This window comes from Amphiura filiformis, chromosome 16 (genome assembly GCF_039555335.1).
Source record: "Amphiura filiformis chromosome 16, Afil_fr2py, whole genome shotgun sequence".
Taxonomy (NCBI): domain Eukaryota; kingdom Metazoa; phylum Echinodermata; class Ophiuroidea; order Amphilepidida; family Amphiuridae; genus Amphiura; species Amphiura filiformis.
The window spans coordinates 16,334,060-16,359,986 of NC_092643.1; the positions used below are offsets into that span (position 1 = coordinate 16,334,060).

The window sequence follows — 25,927 nt, forward strand, 5'->3', positions numbered from 1 at the left end:
AATATGATGAGCCCCCTTTTTTCCAAACTATATATGCGATTGGCCCCTACTTCCCGACGCTGGTAGGCACATACCCGTCACTCTAAATTTGAGTGTACCCCGGGACAGAACACGTGTATCAAGTTTAATCGGAGACATCGGAAATAGAGAAAAAAAGTTCACTATCCTGTCAAGCAAACTGTACACGGCCCGTGATTGGTTTAGAAGCGCATAACTAAGGGAGGGTGACGCCCTAGTTACACGATTCTAACCAATTACCGGTCGTAGTTTGATTGATCTGGACGTCAAATGCGATGCGAACTAGTTTTTCTCCTGGGGTTTCTCTTTTCTATTTAACTCGGTCTTTTTAACCAAGTCCACCCCCACATACTAGTCGTATATAGAAAATTCATATTTCTAGTCTAAGGAAACGTCATCACTGTGGGCGTTTAGTATACTAGGCTCCTCCTTTATCAACAGCAGAGGATGCCGGTTGCTCAGTAACACGATTGCCAGTTCGTTTTCAAATACGATCGTGGACACATCGTCACTCAAATGGCTCTCATTTTAATTCAAAACTAGACATGTTATATAGAGAAGTACTGACTACCGTATGAGGATTGTACGAGAAAAGAAATATTGATTTGAAATTTAGGTGATTATAATTGCTCACGGTTTTCCATCATGACCACGGCCCAATTTCATTGGGGGTACGATTCATTCAGCGCCGAATGTCAAGGTAAGATGTTACTTTTTATTAGTTCTTTTAAAAGATTTTGCATCTTAAATTTTAAAATTTCACAGGAAATTGAACGCCTCATGTTTAATTTGAATATCCACCGGAAAATCTTCAGCACGCATGTCTACACATGAGTGCCTTTTTCCCAATAGAAATCTGTAGATTTCTATCTTTCCGTTCTGGTCTTAACCAAGTTAACTGGACATGTTTGACGCGCCTCTGGCTCATTTGGTTAAATATAGAACGTCGTGCTATTATAGTCATGGATACGCATGTTGCCGGCGACTTGCCGGTTCGAAACCGATTAGATGGACTTGGTTATTTACTATGTGCGCTGGGTGCTCTAAGATTAATAATCATCTCAAAAAAATAATTACCCCCTTTAAATAATGGCCATTATTCAAAAACGGACTATTGTATTACAAATCTGTAAAATGCGTTGGAAGCAGAATTTATTTGTACACATTTTGACCTCATTTGTAGCAATTGACTAAATATTGACGTCACAGCGTACATTTAAATCAATGTAACCCAAGATTTGAAAGTTGCAGTAAATTCTGTTGATTTGTATTCAATATAATGGAACGAAATCTGTGTAATGATATCTGAGTGTTTTTGTATTGCTGTAAGTGCAACTTTCAAATCTGGACCTCACTACATTAAATTGACCGATGTTTTATTGTTTTCTGGGCTATCGTATCAAATGAGGTGTTCAAAATGCGCAGAAATAAAATCTGCTTCCAACGCATTTTACAGATTTGTAACACAATAGCCCGTATTTGAATAATGGCCATTATTTAAAGGGGGTAATTACTTTTTTTGAGATGTTTATAAATATAAAACATTGTTAATACTTGCTGATGTTTTCATATGATTTCTGCATTAAATAAAGTAACAATTTAGTGTCTTTCAATTTTTTTTAAGTTGGCCGACTGATTTTGTTGTTTTTTTACCACAGTATAAAACATTTTTTGATTTTTAGCTTTGAAAGTGATCTGTACTTTAAAACTTCATTTTTTCAACTGTGTATTCAAATGATTATATTGATAATTATGATATGATGGTGAAATAAACTTGAACTTGAATGATTTACCAACTGTTGTATCATGAGGCACAGGTGGATGGCGAAAGGAAACAAAATGTTGTTAGTATATATAAAGCAGCTTTGCAATAATTAACCGTAGGCTATTCTCGTTGAAAGACATGACCTTAATTCAGGTAACTCTATTTCAAAGTCACAGTTTCAAGGTCATGTCGTCATATGGATGTATGGATTACAACTGGAATTCCCCATTTCCGAACGATGTGCCAGAATTGCTTGCCCCCGTTCTTGGTGTGCCAACAATTGTACATTGTTTAATTAAACGTTTCTTTGCCGTCTTTAAACCCTTTTAAGAGGGTATTAATGAAAAGGATAATATGCGCCGTAAATTACTTGGCAAATTTATCTTGACCCTCGGGGTTCATATAGGGCTATTATTATTTCACAACCCTAAAGTATTAAAGGGGGGTAACCCTATTGGTTTTGGATATGGATTGTCTTTAAAATTACATAATAATATCAAATATCTCCCCCTTTATGCTGCTTTGTGAAAAAACGAGAGCATTTTCAGCGTAAATGTGAATAAATAGCCAAATTTGCAATCCAATACCTTGTATACGTGAATTGCATTCTGGGTAGGCATGCAACAACAACAATTCCCGTTCGTATGACGAATGCTGACATGCTGCAATGCCCGGCCCGTATTGAACGGAAAATATTTGTTTTTTTTTGTTTTTCGTACCGTTTCAGAAAAAAGGAAACAAAATATATTTCCCCTTGCAATATGTACATTTCAAATTAATATAAAAAGTTTGGGTTAAAATGGAGAGGAAAAAAACCTTCCGATACCGGGTTTTGAACCGGGTACCTCTTGGGTAAAAGAACGGCGCGCTAGCCAATTGAGCTATTTCACCAACTGAAATAATCAAGGAATTGTTTTAATTATATACGGCGGACCGTCTCCTCAGCACTTAGCGTAGTCTCCTACACAGCCAGTTTGCGTCGGTCTGACACTCGTCGATCCTCGTGATAGCCACATACAGTCTGGCCGCGAGACTACACTTAGCGTAGTTCGCTTTTTTCTCTTCCCATGATCCGAAGTAATTTTTATTGTTTACAAACTGGTATAACAGTAAAAACCGCTGTGATTCATGATTTCTCCGGAAATACATCGACTTGGAGCGTCAAATTTCAGGATAGTAATGAGAAAAATAGTATCTATTATGTGATACCAAAACCTCATCAACAATGAAAAAAATCGGGGGATGATGCTGTCGATCGGGTCACGGACCTTTAAACTATGAGGAGGTATTACGTGAGATTTACGTCCCTTAAACTGTGGGACGAATTCGTCTCCGGGGGGGGGGGGGCACTCCAACTTTGGAGGTGACGCAAAGACCCCATATGTTTTTACGAACACATGCTCTGTCACCCGAAGACCCCCTATGTTTCCATTTGATCTGTCACCCAAAGACCCTTACAAGTTCAATTTGAACAGCAACTTTCATTTATCACTGATTTTGTTACGTATTTTGAACTAAAAAAAAACCCCGAAATTTGAAGCCATTTAGAACTAGATTTTCGATTTTCGAGGTTTCTGTGTCGCTGTTTCGGTTATCACCCAAAGATTCCATTTAAAAAAGGTCATGTTCTCACCCAATGACCCCATATTTTTTACATTTTGCTCTCACCGAATGCCAAAAATCATGCTCTCACCCAATGACCCATATTTGTTTACATTTTGCTCTCACCGAATGCCGCTTAGTGCGAAAGCGCCAGCCCTACATCTATATCCATTTCAAATTTAAGTGCACCCCCCCCCCCCGGGATTCGTCTTTGTCAAAGACGCTCGGAAAGGGCGAAATGAGAGCGAAGCCCAAGCATGTTGTACTCCTAAACATGTTGGACTGTTGGTAGCTTGCGTGTATTATTATTTTCTCCAGTCTGTAACACAGAAGAATTTAAGTTAGAACATGCAGCACGATTTTGTGCTAACTTATTTCTTTCACATACATTTTAAGTGGGGAAATATCGCACGCAATTGTATAGGACTACTCCCTATTCTAGAAAAATACTGCACCTCTTGGATGAAAAAAATTATCCTGTTTTGCCAAATGAATTTAGCTCAATCCTAATCCTAAAGTTAGTTCTAATTGGCAATGAAAGTCAAATTTTAATATTTGGTCAATAATATTGGTAAATAAGGGCCCAAAACAAGTGTTTTTAGGGCGGTTTTTTGTATGCTATGACAATCAAGCCCAAAGACTTGTACAAAGACTAACTTCAAGTTATGCATTCTAATGTTTTGGAAAACACATTTTCTAATTTTTGGAAAACACATTTTCTCATTTTTTGGAAAACACATTGTCTAAACTTTTTCACAACCAATTATCAAAAATAACATACAATATTAACATTATGCGCAAACTCTTAGCCTATACAGGCATTTGGGTGCATAGACTTGTGCCAAGTCTTAAACTTCAAGAACTGTAAGAAAACATGCAAAATTGCATGTTTGGGCCGGCTTAAGGTTATTAATTATTTTAAACTGTTGTGATTTGGTAGTTCACAGCATCTTACGAATGGTAGTGCGCTTTGGCAAAAACTGCATTGCTCAATTCATAGCGAGCGTGTAGAAGAATTAAAATGTCACAGATATACTTTTATAGGTGCTGCGGTTCTTGAGTTACGTTGTAAAGAGGGCTGAAACAACAGCACTTTTGTAAAACGTACATAACTCATTAACAACAATAAATTAAGCAAGTTTGCAAAATATACGATTTGTAAAATGAACTTTTGCAAAACATCAAGGTGTTAATTTTCAATAATATATTGATCTAGATAATGAAAATCGATTTTTTTGGTTGCTTCGACCAACAATACCCTTAATGTAAAAATATTAAAATTTGACTTTTATTGCTCTTGGGATTTAATTATGGTTGGCAAAACAAGATAATATTAATTCCAAAAAATGAGTGTTGTATTTATCTGGAGTTTGAGTAATTATAAATCAAACTAGACATCTTTGATGATGACACTGAAAATTTCTAACACAATTAGGCATTATATTATAATCCAGGTAAAGGTAAAGGTAAAGGAGGCGAACCTGTATATAAACAGTGAACGGAGTGCCCATCTCTCTTTCATTGGCGATTGGGCCAGACTCCTCCATGCAATGTTGCTATAGGGGGATCGCTACACCTCCTCCACAGCGAGTCTGTTACCTTCCCAGCATTTAAGAACGCCGGTACCCATTTATACACCTGGGTGGAGTGGAGTAATCGAGATAAAGTACCTTTCTCAAAGGCACAACACGATGGCGTCAACGGGGCTCGAACCCGCAACCTTCTGATTATGAGTTTGAGCCCGTTCCGCTCGGCCACCGTGCTCCCTTGAAGATATATAATAAACTTCCCACAATGCATTTCGTCCGTGCATAAACCTGGATTTTGTATTAAAGCCATATTGTAACATTTTCTATAGAAATAGATCAATATTTCTTTTCCATAAAATGTTAGCTTTTACTGTCAGAGATAATGTTGGTTTAATACAGAAAAGTAGTGTATGATAACACACGTATATTGTACTATAAACCTTGTTATGACTATTCTTTGAGTATTTTACTTGTGATAACCATCTGTGCAATTTCACTGAACATGCTGAATGCGTTCATAATGTATAACATTGTGTTGTTTCTCAAAATTCGCACTATCGTATAGTCCACTTTGTGTGGCGTGTTATGTTGCAACAGGGATTCTGCTTTCTTCACTGATGATATTCCTATGGTAACACTCTACCTTCAAGTTCATGGTCTGATCAACAGGATCTGTGGCCTGACTCAAAATCTCTCAGCGTGCAGTATATTAATGTCAATCGGAACGTAGGCATAATCGGAAGTAATTAATCATAAAATTATATCTTATTTAATATTTAACACGTTATATTAAAGTCCTTGCGTAGATATTATGCTTGGCAACCTATGACATTATCGAAAGATGAGGTGTTAAAAAAACGAGAAAAAGGAAATTAAGAGAAAAGGGAAGAAAGAACAAGAAAACGGAAAGGGGGAAAGAAGAAACATGTATAAAAATAGATTCAAATCCGAGGGGAAAAACATGATAATATTAAAACTAGTCTTTTACCAAGACTAAATATAACTGAATTTTTCGAATTTCCATTTACTATTTTTATTGTACTTATTATTTATTATTCTCCTATTTTATGTTACGTTTTGCATTTCACAGTTTCAAAATGTTAATGACTTGTTAGGGTTACAGTAAATTACAGCGTAACTTAGCGTTATATAATAACAAATTAATGACATTTACTCCCGGCATTTACTTCACATTTTCCAATTTTATGATCCATAAGTATCTTGAACTTATCTTAATGTCACCAGTTGCTAATGCTTAAGGCAGGTCGGGGGAAGCATAAGTTTGCACTCAAATATTGAGACAAATCAAGTTGGCACACAAGTGGAATGGTATCTAGCCTTGATATAAGTGGTGTTATTTCATGCGCATGATTTTTCTCCGAAGGGCGAAACGCTCAAAACGTTCGCTTTGATATATTGTGGGTCTTAACTCAAGAGCCGTACACATGGAAAGATTTCTATACAAAAACGATTCTCTTATAAACCATCATGCGCACAGTTTCCACCTCGATACACCTGAGTACACATTTTCGTCCAAAATCTTCCAAGCAGAGAACAACACTGTCTCCGCACAGTCTTTGATTGCACTACACGGTTGAGTGCATAGCAATGTAACAGCTGAAAAATGGGCCTCTTTGATCGGTTTTTGTCGAAACCTCAAGGGTTCCCTTCATCCAATCAGATTTTTTAAAATATCAAACGAAAGCTAACACTTTCCCCTAAAAACACTTTTCGTCACTAGGTCAACAGGTAACACAATTCAATGTTATAGCAAGGCCAATGTGGAAAATCTGTTGAAAACTACCCATCCAAGCACATTTTTTTGACCAAAATGTAGGTTCTAAAAGTTAAAACCTCCAGTGTTCCTTACAATATTTTTCAAATTTTATGTCATTAAATGAAAAAGCACACATTAGGGGGGGCTATATTGTCCATATACTAGCGTCATTAGAATGAGCAATGGCCAATTCTCTTTAAATTGCAAATCTCGTGCAAAAAGTTACTATTTTCGCCTGTTTTGTCATACGGTTGTAAAGTCAATGAACTATGACTTTGCTAAAGAGCGCTAGTTACAAATTGATATGGAATCTATTGAAATATATGTGACCTGCTCTCATCATGCTCATTAAGTTGACAAAATAACTTTCTGAGATATAACTTGTTTTGTGGGAGCCGGTCACATTATATTATTATTATTTTATTGGCTTCCGTGACTCGTTTCACACTGCGGTTTTTTCGTTTACAGCTGAAACGTGAAAAATATAGATCCTCCCACTCACCTTAAACAACAGATATTGAAACAAACCAACGTCATCAGTTGCATGATAATGTGTTTTTCAACGTTTTTCCCAAGGATGATCTTTGTGAGTCATTAGTGTGTAATTTAACACTAGGTCTATTTCCTTTACATTTCAGGCCATTTATATGTCAGGGTGTCAGTATCTTACGCACACTAGCACAGACTGTATTTATAGACAAAATAGTATTATTTCGAGACAGCACAGACTATATTTATAGACAGCCATCATTTCTATTATACATGTAGCAATAAATTTCCAGCATTATCAGATTCTACATTTTCATGTCTATTTTTCTCTTCTAATTTTGCTTCTCCTTTAATAATAATGCTTCTTCTCCTTCCTTTCCTATTTTGTCTTCCTTTTTTCTTCCTTTTCTCATTCTGTTCTTCTTCTTATTTTCCTTCATCATCCTCTTCTCATTCTTCTTCTCATTCTTCTTCCACGGTGACACCCTTCTATTGGATAGTTCCCTGGGGATAGATAGTTCGTGAAATCATAGATTATAATCTACTAGGCGGTTACCCGTATTTCGCGGTTCTCGGCTGTCATAGTTATTGGCTTTTGTAGATCTCAAACCTGGGCTTCCTTGGCCAAAGTTACACCTACCGACCAAGTTTGAGCTCCATAAGCAATTTGAAATCTTTGTTTTTGACCTATGACCTCTCAATCGTAGGTCTGACAAAAAGGTCACAATGGAACTTTTGTTTGTTAGTCCAATTCCACCTACCCACCAAGTACATGTATGAGCTCCATAGGCAATTTGAAATTGTTACCTTTTTGACCTTTGACCTCTTAACCTTAGGTCTGAAGAAAAGATCACCGTGGAAACTTTTGTTTGTTAGTCCAAGGTCCACCCACCCACCAAGTTTGAGTTCCAGAGGGCAATTTGAAATTTTGACCTTTCTTGACCTATGACCTCTTAACCGTAGGTCTGACGAAAAGATCACCGTGGAAACTTTTGTTTGTTAGTCCAAGGTCCACCCACCCACCAAGTTTGAGCTCAATAGGAGCAATTTGAAATTATTACCTTTCTTGACCTATGACCTCTTAACCGTAGGTATGACGAAAAGGTCACCGTGGAAACTTTTGTTTGTTAGTCCAAGGTCCACCCGCCCACCAAGTTTGAGCTCCATAGGAGCAATTTGAAATTGTTACCTTTCTTGACCTATGACCTCTTAACCGTATGTATGACGAAAAGGTCACCGTTGAAACTTTTGTTTGTTAGTCCAAGGTCCACCCGCCCACCAAGTTTGAGCTCCATAGGGGCAATTTGAAATTTTTACCTTTCTTGACCTATGACCTCTTAACCGTAGATATGACGAAAAGGTCACTGTGGAAACTTTTGTTTGTTAGTCCAAGGTCCACCCACCCACCACGTTTGAGCTCCATAGGGGCAATTTGAAATTGTTACCTTTCTTGACCTATGACCTCTTAACCGTAGGTCTGACAAAAGGTCATTGTGGAAACTTTTATTTGTTATTCCAAGTCCCATCCACCGACCAAGTTTGAGCTTCATAGGGGCAGTTTGAAATTTTTACCTTTCTTGACCTTTGACCTCTAAACCGTTGGTCTGACAAAAGGTCACCGTGGAAACTTTTGTTTGATAGTCCAAGGTCAACACAATGGCATGGCTAGATTTGCCGATTAAAGTATTTGAATTTAGACTTCAATTGAACTTGACCCCGTCCTTGACCTTTGACCTTTAAAAATATAAACTCGTTCGGTCTCATACCAAGCTGCACCCACCCACCAAGTTTGAGCCCCGTATGACCTACGGCGGCCTCACATTAGCAGTCACAGACAGACAGACAGACAGATCTACAGATCTACAGACAGAGAATAGCGTATTATTATATAGATCATGAAATGCTTACTTCGCCGACGTCTAGACGATTGCATAGCTATATATTTATTACGCGTATTGTATTTATAGGTTAATGAACGCGTATTGTATTTATAGGTTAATGAACGCGTATTGTATTTATAGGTTAATGAACGCGTATTGTATTTATAGGTTAATGAACGCGTATTATATTTATAGGTTAATGAACGCGTATTGTATTTATAGGTTAATGAACGCGTATTGTATTTATAGGTTAATGAACGCGTATTGTATTTATAGGTTAATAAACGCGTATTGTATTAATAGGTTAATGGACGCGTATTGTATTTATAGGTTAATAAACGCGTATTGTATTTATAGGTTAATGAACGCGTATTGTATTTATAGGTTAATGAACGCGTATTGTATTTATAGGTTAATGAACGCGTATTGTATTTATAGGTTAATGAACGCGTATTGTATTTATAGGTTAATGAACGCGTATTGTATTTATGGGTTAATGAACGCGTATTGTATTTATAGGTTAATGAACGCGTATTGTATTTATAGGTTAATGAACGCGTATTGTATTTATAGGTTAATGAACGCGTATTGTATTTATAGGTTAATAAACGCGTATTGTATTTATAGGTTAATAAACGCGTATTGTATTAATAGGTTAATGGACGCGTATTGTATTTATAGGTTAATAAACGCGTATTGTATTTATAGGTTAATGGACGCGTATTGTATTAATAGGTTAATGGACGCGTATTGTATTTATAGGTTAATAAACGCGTATTGTATTTATAGGTTAATGGACGCGTATTGTATTTATAGGTTAATGAACGCGTATTGTATTTATAGGTTAATAAACGCGTATTGTATTTATAGGTTAATGGACGCATATTGTATTTATAGGTTAATGAACGCGTATTGTATTTATAGGTTAATGAACGCGTATTGTATTAATAGGTTAATGAACGCGTATTGTATTTATAGGTTAATAAACGCGTATTGTATTTATAGGTTAATGGACGCGTATTGTATTTATAGGTTAATGGACGCGTATTGTATTTATAGGTTAATGAACGCGTATTGTATTTATAGGTTAATAAACGCGTATTGTATTTATAGGTTAATGAACGCGTATTGTATTAATAGCTTAATGAACGCGTATTGTATTTATAGGTTAATAAACGCGTATTGTATTTATAGGTTAATAAACGCGTATTGTATTTATAGGTTAATGAACCCGTATTGTATTTATAGGTTAATGAACGCGTATTGTATTTATAGGTTAATGAACGCGTATTGTATTTATAGGTTAATAAACGCGTATTGTGTTTATAGGTTAATGAACGCGTATTGTATTTATAGGTTAATGAACGCGTATTGTATTTATAGGTTAATGAACGCGTATTGTATTAATAGGTTAATGAACGCGTATTGTATTTATAGGTTAATAAACGCGTATTGTATTTATAGGTTAATGGACGCGTATTGTATTTATAGGTTAATGAACCCGTATTGTATTTATAGGTTAATGAACGCGTATTGTATTTATAGGTTAATGAACGCGTATTGTATTTATAGGTTAATAAACGCGTATTGTATTTATAGGTTAATGAACGCATATTGTATTTATAGGTTAATGAACGCGTATTGTATTTATAGGTTAATGAACGCGTATTGTATTTATAGGTTAATGAACGCGTATTGTATTTATAGGTTAATAAACGCGTATTGTGTTTATAGGTTAATGAACGCGTATTGTATTTATAGGTTAATGAACGCGTATTGTATTTATAGGTTAATGAACGCGTATTGTATTAATAGGTTAATGAACGCGTATTGTATTTATAGGTTAATAAACGCGTATTGTATTTATAGGTTAATGAACGCGTATTGTATTTATAGGTTAATGAACCCGTATTGTATTTATAGGTTAATGAACGCGTATTGTATTTATAGGTTAATGAACGCGTATTGTATTTATAGGTTAATAAACGCGTATTGTATTTATAGGTTAATGAACGCATATTGTATTTATAGGTTAATGAACGCGTTTTGTATTTATTTTGTAATATGATATGCATTACTCCAGTCCATCCAGTACTATACAAGAACACTTTGATGTAAAGCTAACTAACTATATAATTATATACAGGCAGTAGTTATTAAACCAGACAGTATTTTTAACTCACATAGAAAACTTTGTTTCATTTGCTGCTGTGTGTGTGTGTGCTGGATTTTCTCCAATTGGGTACTTACACCTTGTCCCATTTTGGATGCTCCTACCTACACTACTCTATTTTTTCATCTTTCAACCTTCTCTACCTTAAACTTCCTTTCGCAACACAGCTAGTTAGGAAAGGTGAGCCAATTTAGTTGGCTTGGTAGCTTGTTCTTTGTCTGGTGTTGTTTTTGGATTGGAGCTTTCGTCCTAAGTTTCGTAGAGGATGGGAGTTCTTATTCCACATACTAGGGTAAAGGCGCTGAATTCCAGTACTGATGGGCACATAACCCATTTCACACTGGCGGTACAGGATACAGATCTCCAGTGTGAAGGTGGCGGCGCAACCCCACACGGACATCAGGAAATGGGCGATGCTGTCAAATTAAATCCGGACTGTGGACTAAAAAGTTGTCCACAGACCGACAACATCGTCCATTTCCTTTGTCGGGTAAAAGCTAGTGTGGGTGCCAGCTTGTGCTGTGACTTTTATTTCTTCTCTTCATCTTTTCTTTCTTGCTGTCCCAATCATAGTGTTTTGTGTAGGAATGTGGATTCTCAGGGGGCGCTGAGACCCCCTGTAGGTATAACAGCAAGAGCTGACTTCAAGAACTTCTCTCTTCCAACTCGGAGCTCATCCAGCCTCTACCATGTTACCTCGCCAGTGTGGTATGAGTAGGCAGAAGGAAGGGACACTTTTTTTAGGGTGAACCTTCTTTAACCCAGCTATGGGTAAATAGCGAATACTAGCTATGGGTTAAATAGTCGTCAATGGTCAACAGCATTGATGTATGTGTTGCGCCGGAGGAATCAACGGTATGGTCAACGACAAAACACAATTACACAAAGCTCACATCTGGCATCCAGGGAGATGGTTTGTGTCAAGAGGAGGCTAGTACTGAGAAAGAACTCAGGAATGGCCCTCTACTGTTGGTACGGAAGAACCTGGCCACCCACCGTACTATTTGGCCTCGAATGTAAACATGAGAGTACAAAATCAAAAGAAAACGTGGGTATCGGAAGGTGCGACCCGCAGGCCGGAAGATACGTCAATGGCTACCGGGGAAGAGTACACCTGTTGGTGATGACAGATCAGGATTGAAGCCTCCTACAGGAAGTCCTGTTCTTGATGGTCCCAGGAAGGAAAGGAACAGCACCCATTTAAGGAAGCCAATAAATATTGCTACATGGAATGTACGCAGTATGTCAGGAGGAAAGATTGAAGTTGTGGAGAAGGAGATGGTTGCAAACAATATTAAGATCCTAGGAGTAACAGAGTTGTGGTGGCTTGGACGAGGGAGGTTCACTACAGATGATGGAAGTATGTTCATCTATTCTGGAAAAGATACTGGAAGGAAACGAGGAGGTGTGGGTTTCATAATAGAAAAAACCACAGCCAAGTGTGTTTTGGGATATAATCTAATAAATGAGAGAGTGATGACTGTCCCAGCAAACACAAAACGTTTTCGACATCATTCGCAAAAGGTTATAAAAGGTTGTCAGAAAACGTTTAAATGTCGGGTTATATAAAGGAATATTAAGAGTATAAAACGTTTTCATAACCTTAAAAAACACTTTTTGATAATCTACCGTTCAGCAAATAAAAATGTTTTACAGAAAACGTTTTAATGTTGGGTTATATAAAGGGTATAAAAACGTTTTAATAACATTCCAAAAACATTCTTGAAAACTTGATTCAAAACATTCTAAACAAAATGTTATTTGGGGGTTAAAAATATTTTGCGAAAAATGTTTGCCCAAAATATTTTCAATAACGTTTTAAAAACGTTTTCATGACCTTTATATAACCCGACATTTAAATGTTATTAAAAGGTTTTGAAAAAAAACCATTTCTGTGTTTGCAGGGTTAAAATATTTTAACATAATGTTATTTAAGTATTGACACAATATTTGGCAAAAATGTTTGCCAAAATAGTTTACAATAACATTTTTTGAAAACATTTAAAAATATTGTTGTAGTGTGTTTTCATACAAAACGTTTCAAAACGTTATCATGACCTTTATATAACCCGACATTTTAATGTTATTAAAACGTTTTTACCTAAACCAAAAGCCAAAATATAACTTATTTAAAACGTTTTTAAAACGTTTTTGTGTTTGCTGGGTAAGACTGCAAGGACATCCTTTAAATATTTCAATCATACAAGTTTATGCACCAACATCAGATGCATCAGAGAGCGTGATGACAGACTTCTATGAGATGGTACAAGGAGTTATGGATAGTATACCTAGAAGAGACATCAAAAGGCGAGGGGTTCAGTATAGTTCTCAGCTGTTTGAGGCACAAGATGACAAGGTGTATGTACAGTGTGAAACGAGTGAGGAAGAACCTCCACCATTGAGATCTGAAGTTGAGCTTGCCATGGAACAAATGAAAAATGCTAAGTCACCTGGCATTGATAATGTAGCTTCTGAGTTGTAGAAGGCAACTGGGAAAGAAGGATAGACCTAATGTGGCGTCTATGTGGTATCATCTGGAAAAAGAAAAAATGGCCGAGAGACTGGTGCAGGGCAGTATTTATTCCACTGCCAAAGAAGAGAAATTTAAGTAAAGTGTTTCTGAAGATCATCATCAAGAGAATGAAGAACAAAATGGGGCAAGAAATATCTGATGAGCAGGCAGGATTTCGTGAAGGAAGGGGGACTAGGGACCAAATCGTCAATATCAGGAATGTGATTGAGAAATGCAGAGAGCATAGACTTCCTCTTTACTTGTGCTTCATAGATTACAGTAAAGCTTTTGACTATGTTAGCCACCCTCAGATGTGGGAAACTATGAAAAAGATGGGTTTCCCAAGTCATCTTGTGGATCTGATCAGCTGCTTAAGACCAAGAATCGGCAGTCAGAACAAGTAGTGGGGACACAGATTGGTTCAAGATTGGAAGAGGCTTACGACCGGGATGTGTGCTATCACCAAACCTACATCTACTCTGAAGACATAATGAGAACAGCTTTGGAGGGGTTTGGAGGTGGAGTGAAGTTTGGCGGTACAAGAATTACTAACCTACCTGAGGTACGCCGATGATACCACTCTTATTTGTAGCAGCAGAGTAGAGCTGATTGATCTTTTGAAGCGCATCAAAGAGGCCAGCGAAGAAAAACACCTTCTCCTGAACACAAAGAAGACAAAAAAATGGTTGTAGACAGAGAGCGGAAAAGTGATGAGTTTGTGATAGATGGACAGCAGATTGAGGAGGTGAAGCAATTTGAATATCTGGGTTCAATGATTAACAACAGTGGTGAAAGCACAACTGAAATTAAGAGAAGACTGGCTATTGCAAGGACAACTGTGCAAGTCATGTCAAACATATGGAAAAGCAGAGGCCTATCCATTGACCTTAAGGTACGCTTACTTCGTCCATTGCCACTTATGGATGCGAGTCTTGGGCTATGACCAAGAATGAGAGGCTTTTGAGATGTGGTGTTACAGGAGGCTTCTACTAGTGACATGGAAAGACAGGAGAACGAATTCCTGGATCCTCGACAAGATTGGTACAAGTCTAACCATCAGAAGCGGCATAATGGAGAGAAAGGTGAAGTACTTTGGCCATATTGTCAGGAAACATTTTGCAAGGGGCTATGGAAGGCAAACGAGGAAGAGGACGTCCACCAACATCTTGGACTAATGACGTGAAGCTGGTTTCTAACCAAGGAATGCAAGGTGCAACGCACTTGGCATCAGATCGAGTGAGATGGCGTACTCTTGTGAAGACCACAGCAGCGCTACACAGCGCCACCTGATACAGAGAGAGTGTGCAGCATTAGTTGTGAAGAGTCACTGATTGTGTGTCTGAGAAATGAAACTATTGGAACAGAGGAGGCTTAAAGGCATTCCTACAATGCACTATGATTGGGAAATTTGATCAATATAACCTAATTTTAAAGGCAAAGTCCCCATTGCTACACACACAAAATGGTAATTTTAAAACTGCAGCCAACGAGCTAATAGTTGAGACTTATAACTTATATTTGACTTTCTTACAGGAAACATTCATTATTGTCCCACTGCATTAATTTTATTCATAAGTCTCAATGTTTTGAATGTTAAATAAAAGGATGAAAACACCAGATATTTGCACACAATCCCAATGCAAGGTATGGTCAACTATGCCACACGTGTACAAAGGCCAGACATACCAAGGTCAGAAACCCCAATTTAGTGACATTTCAAAAAAGCGACATGGCAAAGACAACTCTTTAGGCACATACTTTGTTATTGTTAAGCTAAAGCTAAAGCTGCCCTCGCGAAGTAAACAACGCAGACGACGCAGACCCATCGTTATTAATCAGTGACGAACAACGGTGACATGATTGAATCCCTAATTACAGAACACCTGACTGCTATGGGCTCAGGTGCAACTTTTAAAACGGCCTCTTTTCTTACATAATTAACCATTGTGACTGAACGCAATGATGTGTGACGCTAGAAATAGGTCCACAGGGGTAAAACAAACAGGGCTATACATATCTTTTTACATTTTTACATTTCGTAAAATATTTTTCGACTTATTTTAAAAAGTATTAGGGGGAACTTAGAAGTTGTGTTACCTGTATGTAAATTTGAGAATTAAGAACAATACCACCAATAGAAATGCTCTTTATACCTAAAAATTTCAACTTTCCCGGTGTATATAATTCTGGGATACTCTGTATTTTGAAGGAAGATACCGTAGACCCTCACGATTTTCAGTTTGTTTTGCAAGTAGGCCTACTCAGTGGCATCTCTGGGTGGGGTATGGTGGTAGGGTATTAGAGTGGGATAGGCCTATAAGGGTAAGGTGGTAGAGATTAGAGTGATGTGGGTAGTGGATTTTAAATCCATTTTGTGCTACTAACAAACCCTCTCTACCATAGTATCCACCTCAAAATCAAACTATAATTATGATAATCAATTTCTTGCATTGGTTTAATATTCAAATGGCACAGACAGACAAACAACATCGCAAAAAAAAAAATTGGGCACATTGGGCCTATACAAGGTTCTGAACATGCCGACCAAGACAGCACAAATGCCTAAACCAACCAATCAGAACACACCAACCAGAATCACACATCGCTACCCTTCCACAACCCGTATTTACCGAGAATCGCCAATGCAGGGAACCGCGAAAGCCGAGAACCGCTCTAGTTGTTTTGCTTACGATCATGAGATGTTTTTATATTTTGTTCAAAAGGTACAGTGAGTTCGGCAATCAAAGCCTTTTTGGCAGATTCATTATACAAAAATATGTCCGGGCGTTGAGATGTAGGCAAAATATTTGGAGGTATTGTACACCCGGAAGAGGTCATGCCCTTGATGTCCGCAAAAACCTTCACATCGTCGTTTTTAGAAAGGGAGATCAAACACTGAACAATGTGGTTCAGGATCGAATCGTGTCTCCAAGTATACCTCCCTTGCTTAAATCATCATTCACAAAAATACTATAGTGCATGTATGCAGTTTAGTATGCATAGATGCTAGTTGTGGACCTGATTTCCTTGGTGAACTCCCACCAAAGGGCAGTGCACTCACTTTTCATTTAGGGCAAGTACGTGAAAGTAAGTACGCATAAATCTACACCACATTTCGCCATACTGCATTTTAGAAACGCTTGCTGCTAGAATAAGAAAATTTGTAATTGTAATTATTGCACATGTCACGGCAGCCCTGTGACCTTTCCGGAAAAAGGCGAGTGGCAGGTTTTTCAAATAAATATTTTCTGTGTAAAAACTGTACCATCAGATAGGTAATGGAATATATGAATATCATAACAATTTTTGATAACAACTTGCGTCACAATTGATCTACTATAGAAGGTAGAGAATTTATTTCAATCTTATATACGCCATTTTGTTTTTGGAATTAACTGAAAATAAATTCTGTAAAAACGGTATTTTTTATGTAACATTGACATTAGACCCCACAAAAGATTACCGCTTTGTTGTTATGATAATCTAATCTTTTGATTTCGTAAATAAAATTAGGGGTCTAATGTGGATTCTGGATGCAAACTGGAACAATCCAATCCCTTGTCAAAAGCATTAACTTCAAAATGGAGTTCGGATGCACTTCGTAATACAACTTCCGCCAAGAGCACGTGGCCGAAATCAAAATCGATTTTATGTATTGTGTATGTATCATAGGACGCCGCGTATTAATTGTCTCTATGCGCTTGAGAATTCAACAATATAAATAATGGTAGCTCTATTATAATACACATTAATGTTTTAAGCAAATAAAATTCCAAAATATAGTACGTTTTCTGCCTTTGCTTGTCACGTGGTAGGCCTATGTTGAAGTTGCGATTATATGTTCAAATAAGTTTCAAATGGATAACAACAAGACAAGTGGCCGAGTGGTCTAAGGCGCTAGGCTCATAGAGTTCTAAGCGGTGCGCCGTGAGTTCGAACCCCGCCTCTGCCAAACTTTAAAAGAAGTAAATTAAAATTTTACTTTTTTTAAATTTCATATTTGGGAAATGTGACTGGGAGAATTCATGTATGGCGTGGAGTGGTGTGACATAAATCATTGCCAGTTTATAAATTGAGCCGAATCTCTGCAAGGCAAAGTTACAAAATTTAAATGGTAAAAAATGTTTATTGGCTTTGGGTATGAGAGTATTGTATTTCTGGCATTACTTTGCTGTCACATCCCAAGATCCAATAACATTAATACAGATAAAAGTCAATGAACTGAGAACTCGGCCATTGTGATGTAAAACAGCAGGACCAATGAGATGCCTTGTTACGTTAAAACAGAAGGTAATTGTCTCGGCTACATCTCCGGGCCTCCATGCACTTTCATGACTATTCACCCAAGCAACTATTCGACAACCTAGTGTACAAGAGACAGGCCTCTTAACAGTCTCTTTCTCACACATATAATTCACGCTTCAAACAAGTTTTACAAACAGGATATGATGAGAACTGGTACTGGACGTTTTGATCAATCTGAAAATATAGTTCTTGCGGAACAAAAATTGAATATGCTCCAATCTTGTCATCATTTTTGTAATTTGATATATCTAGCGTAAAACGTACCCTACAATTGGAGTCCACTGCCCCCTAGCACTCAGTAGCAGTGATCTAGATAGAGGGTCTATACCATGTATACTAACACCTCAAGGTAACAAATATGGGTAGACATGGGTGTTGAATTCGATCATTTTTCAAAACCCCTTGCTCCTAGACTAATAAATTTTGGTAGCCTCCTGGCCTAGTAGTATCAGTATGAAGTCGACATAGTCAGATAATTTATCTCACCATCATCCATGTCAACTTCCTGAAAGACCTCCTCAAGGTCATTGTCCGAACTGGACTAGGTACGTTGTCATAGCAACTAATGGATTTTACCACTTGTTTAAGGTTTAGACCTTTTTAGCATACTAGTATAATACAATTATTACATCAGTGCACCTGTCCCATTACATGCCATTTAACAACTGCTTTTTTATGTGTTTCTACACCCCATGCAACTAGTTCAGCTAAATTATATCAATGTTAATCGTTTTAAACAAACACAAATGATTCATTTGATGCTTGTTTAATGTGTTTTTGTCGACGCATTTATACATATTACAAAATGATTGCAATTCACTACCATGAGTCAAGAAAAGTAGATTTTGATTTATTTTTAATACCAGTAGGCCATACCAAGGGGGTGACACTAACTTCACGGTTGTTCTATTATCAACGCAAACCTATGACAAATCCCGCTGGTTTGCTATTTAGAAAATGAGGCCAGTTATCGATCGGTTATGAATAATTAATTTCGATCCCTTTTAGGGTTGGCAAATAACGACGCCGTTAGTTTTGCGAACTCTGCCTGTTCAATGCGAGTACCAAGCTTGAAAGTGCGCCAGCTAGCAGAGCAGGGAGCAATCCGGTGATGGCGCACTAGTATTTCCCATCAGGCACCAGTGATTTGTTTTTACAGAAAGTCTACTAATTTGATAATGGAATAACCTTTCGCAATAGTAATGTCGAAATTAGGAATTGGTGTCAATAATACGACGGTAGTGTATCACTTGAATTTGATACGATATTCAGCCAGCGATTTAGCGATAAAAAACCTTTGACCACTGACCTGACCTGAAGCACGTGAGGCGCCATATTCGTTTGTTTTATTTCCTCGTGTGATAATAAATATCATTCAAACTATAGTTGTCGGCCGTGAACGTAGTTTATAACTGGCCTAAGAAGTTTGTTTTAAAAATAAGTAAATAATCATCACTCACCGTTCTATTTGATCTTGTGGATTTCCCAACACGTAATAAATTGAAACGCCACTACCGGATTGCTCTCAGGTAGTAAAGCGGGCGCACTTTCAACCTTCGAAGCTTGCTATTCACTACCGGTAGTAATATTAATTAAGTGATGTCACTGATGTGCAGCGTTTCTGGAATAGCACTTGCATCGTGCATGTATAATTTGAATGTAGCTTGCTGTATTCAATATGTGCATGCATATTACAGGAGCTTAGGTCCATCGAAAAACAATAATGAATAATTTAGGAGATTATCAGGGGCTGTGAATAATTATGAGTCCTGGGGAGGGTAAAATTGGGGTGAGGGGTGCGATTTTGGCCTTAAAACGCTTTAAAAGGCTTAGGATAACCAGGGGGCGGGTACTTGGATTATTTTTCGACGGAGATGTGCGGCCCGAGCTTCCGAACCCATAACCATTTCTAAGGGTCACGATTTTACCGAAAATAGGTAGGCCCCCTACCCATATCTAAGGATTGTCAGGTAAGGACCCATATCTAAGGATTTGAGCTTGAAAATAGTAAAAGCAACATGTTTTCCGGCATGTTTTTCACACATAGCACCGAAAATCTAAAAGAGAGACCCATGTCTATGGATTTTTCGTGGAAAACCTTATACGTGAGTTCCCCCCCCCCCTGGGGGGGAGGGGGGAGGATAATAGTAAAGGTCCGGAAACGCTTATGATATGGAAATTTTATTTTGAACAAAATTCTTTAATCACTATTGACGGTTTCGCCTACCATGGTCAATAATGAGTAAAATATCGGTTTAGTTTTTAAAAAAAAGTTTTTTTTTACTGTAGGCCTACATCTACAAATCTGATGTATTTAATCATTATTTGGGATCCCAATAATTTGAATGTGCAACAGGGGGTGGTCACAATATTTTTTGCAGGCTGAGAGGGGGAAAGCGATTTATTTATTTATTTATTTATTTATTTATTTATTTATTTATTTATTTATTTATTTATTTATTTATTTATTTATTTATTTATTTATTAATTAATTAATTATAATTATTAAGGCTTGTTCAAGTAACTCACCTCTAACATTTCACGCACTCACTTGCACCGGCTCAACAAATCAATCAATCAGTTAATTAATCAATCAATTCACAAACAATGAATATGAATAAATTATATGATATTCAATTTCAATCAATAGACATATCATATCAAACCATCAAACAATGAATAAATGAACTGATCGACCAAGAGCCCTTTTTTCTAAAGAGTGTGAGTGAGTGATTAAACAAAATAAACACAAGCATAATTATTTACATAAATAAACAAATAAATAAATAAATAAATAAAAATAGAAATAAATAAATAAGAAAAATTTGAACAAATGGTATCGTAGCATTGCATTCACAAAAACAAACATTGCTGACAGGAGGACTCGAACCAACAACCTTTGCATCACCAGTCTGATGCTCTACCACTGTGCTACGACGTCGTCTAGTGGTGAGGACCTAGTTTTTAGCCTATACAGTGTTCGTCTGTGACAATGCCGCCTCGTGAAATGAATTGAAAGTTATTTTGATATCAATCTTTTTTTTTTCAATAGGGCCGTAACATTTTGTTTTGAAGATCTCAATTTTATTTTCTTTAGAGCAGAGACAAATATTTCCCCTTTTCTACAATTTGAGCCCAAAATAAGAATCTACGTCTTTTATTACTGATTTAATGTTACACGTCTCACAACAGATATTTAGCTGGCTTGGCGGTCTTGCACTGTGCTTTTTAACCGGGAGGTACCGAGATCGATTCCCACCTCTGCCTGTAATTTTTTTTCAAGCCTGGAAAATAATAAGTTTATTTGGCTTCACAACGCTAAATTATTCATGACTTGCCCAACCTGGTGGTGTAAAGTGCTCCCCATAACATATGAATATTAAGCAATAACACAATGGCTAATTTAAATCAGAAAGCGTCACAAGCAAATGACGGAATGCCCTGTCCAGGAATTGCTTCATGGCCATACGCTGGCGAAGTTACGTAATAAATCGGATTAACTGCCACAGCAAAAACAATTTTGAACATATCGCGCTTCACTACAAGCAGGTTGCATTCATCACCTGTGTATGTCTGCAATCATAGATTGAATACAATACTGGTCTTTTCAAAGATAATAATCTTACAGGTGCAAGTGATCAGCATGATATGGTTCAATGCAGAGGTATATTCAAAAATTGTTTTGACCTATTACTATGGTAGTTAATCCGATTATTACGTAACTTCGCCAGCGTATAGTGGAACTTTGTCCTTTTTAAGGACTCTTCTTGTTATCTCATGCCCTATTTATGATCGATCAAAATTTCGTCATACTCATCGAATTTTGTGATCAAACAGCTTCCATCGATAATTTTTTGTGATAATTTCATCGAATAAATCCCATCGAATCAGGTGGAGCTGTTCGATCATATACGTACAGTCACATGCAATGAAAAGATCAAATAGAACAGTAGAAATAATGTTTCGAGAAACTACAAATTTAACAAAGTTCTCACGACTTACATTGTGGAGGTTGGTGGTCTGTCGTGACCAGCATCCATTGTTGTCTTCGCTTGTTTCGAGGAATTTTAGCATAATTTGAATTATTTTTGATTGTCAATAGATTCCAGTACCTTATCATGTCGATCCACTTTTAGAGAAGTCGACTTAAAAATAATCCCGCTGTTAAAATTAGGCATGAAATTTGTGTTTCTAGTGTAAGATTTATGATTTTGACAGCCTTGATCCTGGCCCGTGAGCTTTTTGGGGGTCAACGTTTAAAACTAAGTACGAGTTCGCTAATGAAAGATTTATCCCAACTCTATAAGGCACGTCGTACGGGTCTTTATATTATATAGGCCCTATAGTTTTGTCAGAATTCCCCGTTCTGATTTCACCATTTTTCACTTCCGACTGCCAAAAGTCAAACTCAGTACTTAAAATCGACCGCGATTTTGAATAATTGGCAGTCGGAAGTGAAAAATGGTGCTATCAAAACGTAAAATTCTGACAAAATTATATTAATTCCTCAACAAAAGTTTGGAAAGTTTTTTCAAGCATCCATATATCTCAGATTATTTATGATATGTTTATATCGTGTTGCATATCAATAAATAACTAATTTATTGCCCTTTACGACATGTACAATGACACCACTTTTGAAACAATTTTTATCATCTTTATCCCGGCTGTATTCACGTCTTGTGAATATACTGGGGACTCAAACAGAATGTGCCAAATTGACCATTATTCTATGCAGCAAGCTGCAATTCCTATATCTTCGCAATTTGGGACCTAATGCAACCCTCAAAGATAAGATGACATCGCTCGCTCCACAGAGCCAGAGTAATCAACGACTTCCCACGAAACAGGACAGAGAGAATGGAATGGTCTGCCATCAGCCCAGACCTCAAACCGATTGAACACTTGTTTGACCAGCTTGGTCGTGCTTTTCGTGTCAGAGTAGCCAACATGACCAATGCAATCACATTGAATGACCTGCGACGAATCCTGGTTGCAGAATGAAATGACATCCCAGAGCAACGTATGACCATGCTGGTGAGCAGCATGGGGATGAGGTTCCAGGCTGTTGTGGCTGCGCATGGCTTGTCCACCCACTGTTAATGTTAGTGACTAGTGTTGTTTGAGCACAGAATAATGGTCAATTTGGCACATTCTGTTTGAGATGCCACTATGTTCATCAGACGTGTTCTCAGCCGTGAAAAACGTGATTGTTTCAAAAGTGGCGTCATTGTAAAGCGGAATAAATTAGCTGTCCATTGATGCAACACGATATGTGTCACAAATAATATGAGATATAGATACTTGGAAAAACTTTTCAAACTTTTGTTGAGGAGCTATATAATATATCTGTGTTTAGCTTTTATAACAAAGCTCCGTATTTCAAATTCAAACTCCACTGTGAAACTCCTATAAGTAGGTAAGCTTAGAATTTTAGCGAACTGTCCACATTTTTAAAAACGACGCATACACCATTGTACACGGAATGCAGCACATTTTGATATGAAAGTGACGTTCCTGATTGTATATAACATAGGAAATATCGTTATCGTAACATAATTGGTCTTATATTGTCTATTCTCTATATTCAGTCAATTTCACAGGACCATTGGACTGGGGTAAGAAGTATCCATATGCATTATATGGCAAGAAGCAATCTCCAATAGACATCGACACAAGTACAACAAGGATTGACCTCAATTTGCCTAACCTGCTATTATCCTACGACCCGTCCAAATGTGTGACGATAACGAACAATGGACATTCATTTGCTGTCAGTGCACAAGAATCAGGAACAAGTAAGAATATTTATGACCTGCCACAGCGAAATAAGCGTAAAGTCGCAAGTTGGTAGTTTCGAGACATTCTGCCTGCTGAGTTGATGTTCTTTGTTTGCCCCGCACCTGTATATCTTCTGTGAATGGCCCATTGTGCCGCCATTTACAAAGGACATACATGTACAACCATACGTAGTGGCTGGAACAGGTGCATGTGAAACAAAGAAAACTAATGCAGCAGCCAGGACGTTGTGACTTTACGCTTATTTCGTGGTAGCAGGTCACATTTAAACATTTACACCACGTCTGATTTGATCCTATACACGAATCCAATTTCACGCATTCCTACACCTCAATGGCAGCCATTACCTGGGTCCCCGTCGGCTCTATCTCACCTAAAATGTGAAATGATGCGGCCTTGGAGGGTATTTTAAACTGCATTCTATCACCTGTGTTACACGTAAACAAACGAATAATGACAGTGTACAGCACAAAAGAATCTAACATCGAATTTAAAGCGGCTTCAATCCACCCAATTGGGCAGTCACTACATCAGTTTGGTGCATGCGGGGACCCGTCATGGCCGACCAAATCCTGACCATGACTTGGCTCGTTGGATTCGTCTATAGTGCCCTCTGTGCCCGTTTAGGTACCGATGGCTCTATCATAACCGGGTGATGTAATAAACTGTATCAAGCATAATAATTAACATTTGCATAAATAAACAACGAAAGCATGGTGCATGGTACGATCATGATGATAGGGAGAGCCATCGGTGCATCGATATATACCGTAAAGATTCGCCTAATGGTGCGTATAACTGGAATTTTTGTCACAAGCTAAACGCCCCCTTCAGTGAGAAAAAAAACACCAGCAAGGGCATGGACCCTCAACTCAGGTTGGGATTGTCAGAGGAGGAAGTTCTATATTTGTACATGAAATTTGCCCTAATAGGCCTATATTAGGCAAAGGAGCCCATGTGCGGACATTTACCGTAGGCCCTATACTATATCAGTATTTCTAAAAAGGCTTCACTGACATTATAGCGGAAATATAGGCCTATTATTAGAATGCACTATTAAGTATTATAGTAGTCATAACTTGGAAAGGTGCCCGTGATTGTACTGGGTCTACGAAGAAAATATTTATTTCCATCATTTACTTAAAATTTTATTGCACAATTTCCTGTTTTAATTCAAGTTTTAATTATTACATTATAGTCATGCTAGTTTTGAATAGGCCTATTCGTAATAATAGATTGTTTTCATACAACGATTGCATTCTTGCCAATAGTGAAGACTGACTGATGGCAATCATGAATAGCCTATATTCATCAGGACTGTTCAGATCAAACTATAGAGGGGGTGTAACGACCATGGATCTGATGGGATTTTCTAAATTATCAAATCGATTGGGGGACACATGCCCCTATGACGCTACGCCACTATGCAGACGTTTTGATAACTGTTGATTGAGAATTCGTCTCGCAACCCTATTGCCAAGCAGTGATCAGCAACTGCTGTTCAGCGATCTTCCCATCAACGATAGCATCGATAACTGCCAGTTGAAACGTCTAGACTGGACTAGTATCACTATGGACCACAATAGTCTCATTCCAGTGGCCTAGTTCGATAACCTTAATTAAACAATCATGCTGCAAAAATTGACCTCAAGTTTTTGTGCTCAAATTTTCAAAGGTCATTCAATGAATGTACAAATGTATTGGGGTTAAAGAATTGTGCCTTGATAGATGAGCATGTCAATTTGTGGATCCTGCCTAGTATATATGAACAAAGTACAATCAAATGTGCGGAGCCGAGGTTCGAAAAGAAGGTGTAAGTAACATGACTGTACTTCGTATGTTTAGAGCCACGAGGGGCAATTGGGGTCAATTGCGATTTGCGAACAAACTAATTCGGGTTTTTTTTGGAACGAATATGAATGAAAGCAGAACTGAATATTTATAATTAGGCCTATATATAGAACTAATAGTAATAATCTTTATAAAGATACATTCAGATTTTGCACGTCAGAAAAATGACAAACTGTCATAACATCTACGTATATAGATTATAATACAATATATTTTGCTCCATTTTG

General features: G+C 37.4%; 1 protein-coding gene across 1 annotated transcript in view; it reads left to right on the plus strand.

Annotated features, from left to right (window-relative positions):
- Positions 1-485: 485 nt before the first annotated feature.
- LOC140135638 (carbonic anhydrase 2-like) overlaps positions 486-25,927 on the plus strand; it is a 38,307-nt gene continuing 12,865 nt past the window's right edge. The window contains exons 1-2 of the mRNA XM_072157212.1: positions 486-718; positions 23,642-23,848. Of these exons, the coding sequence (XP_072013313.1) occupies positions 664-718; positions 23,642-23,848 (262 nt within the window). The 5' untranslated portion in view covers positions 486-663. The remainder of the gene's footprint in view (positions 719-23,641; positions 23,849-25,927) is intronic.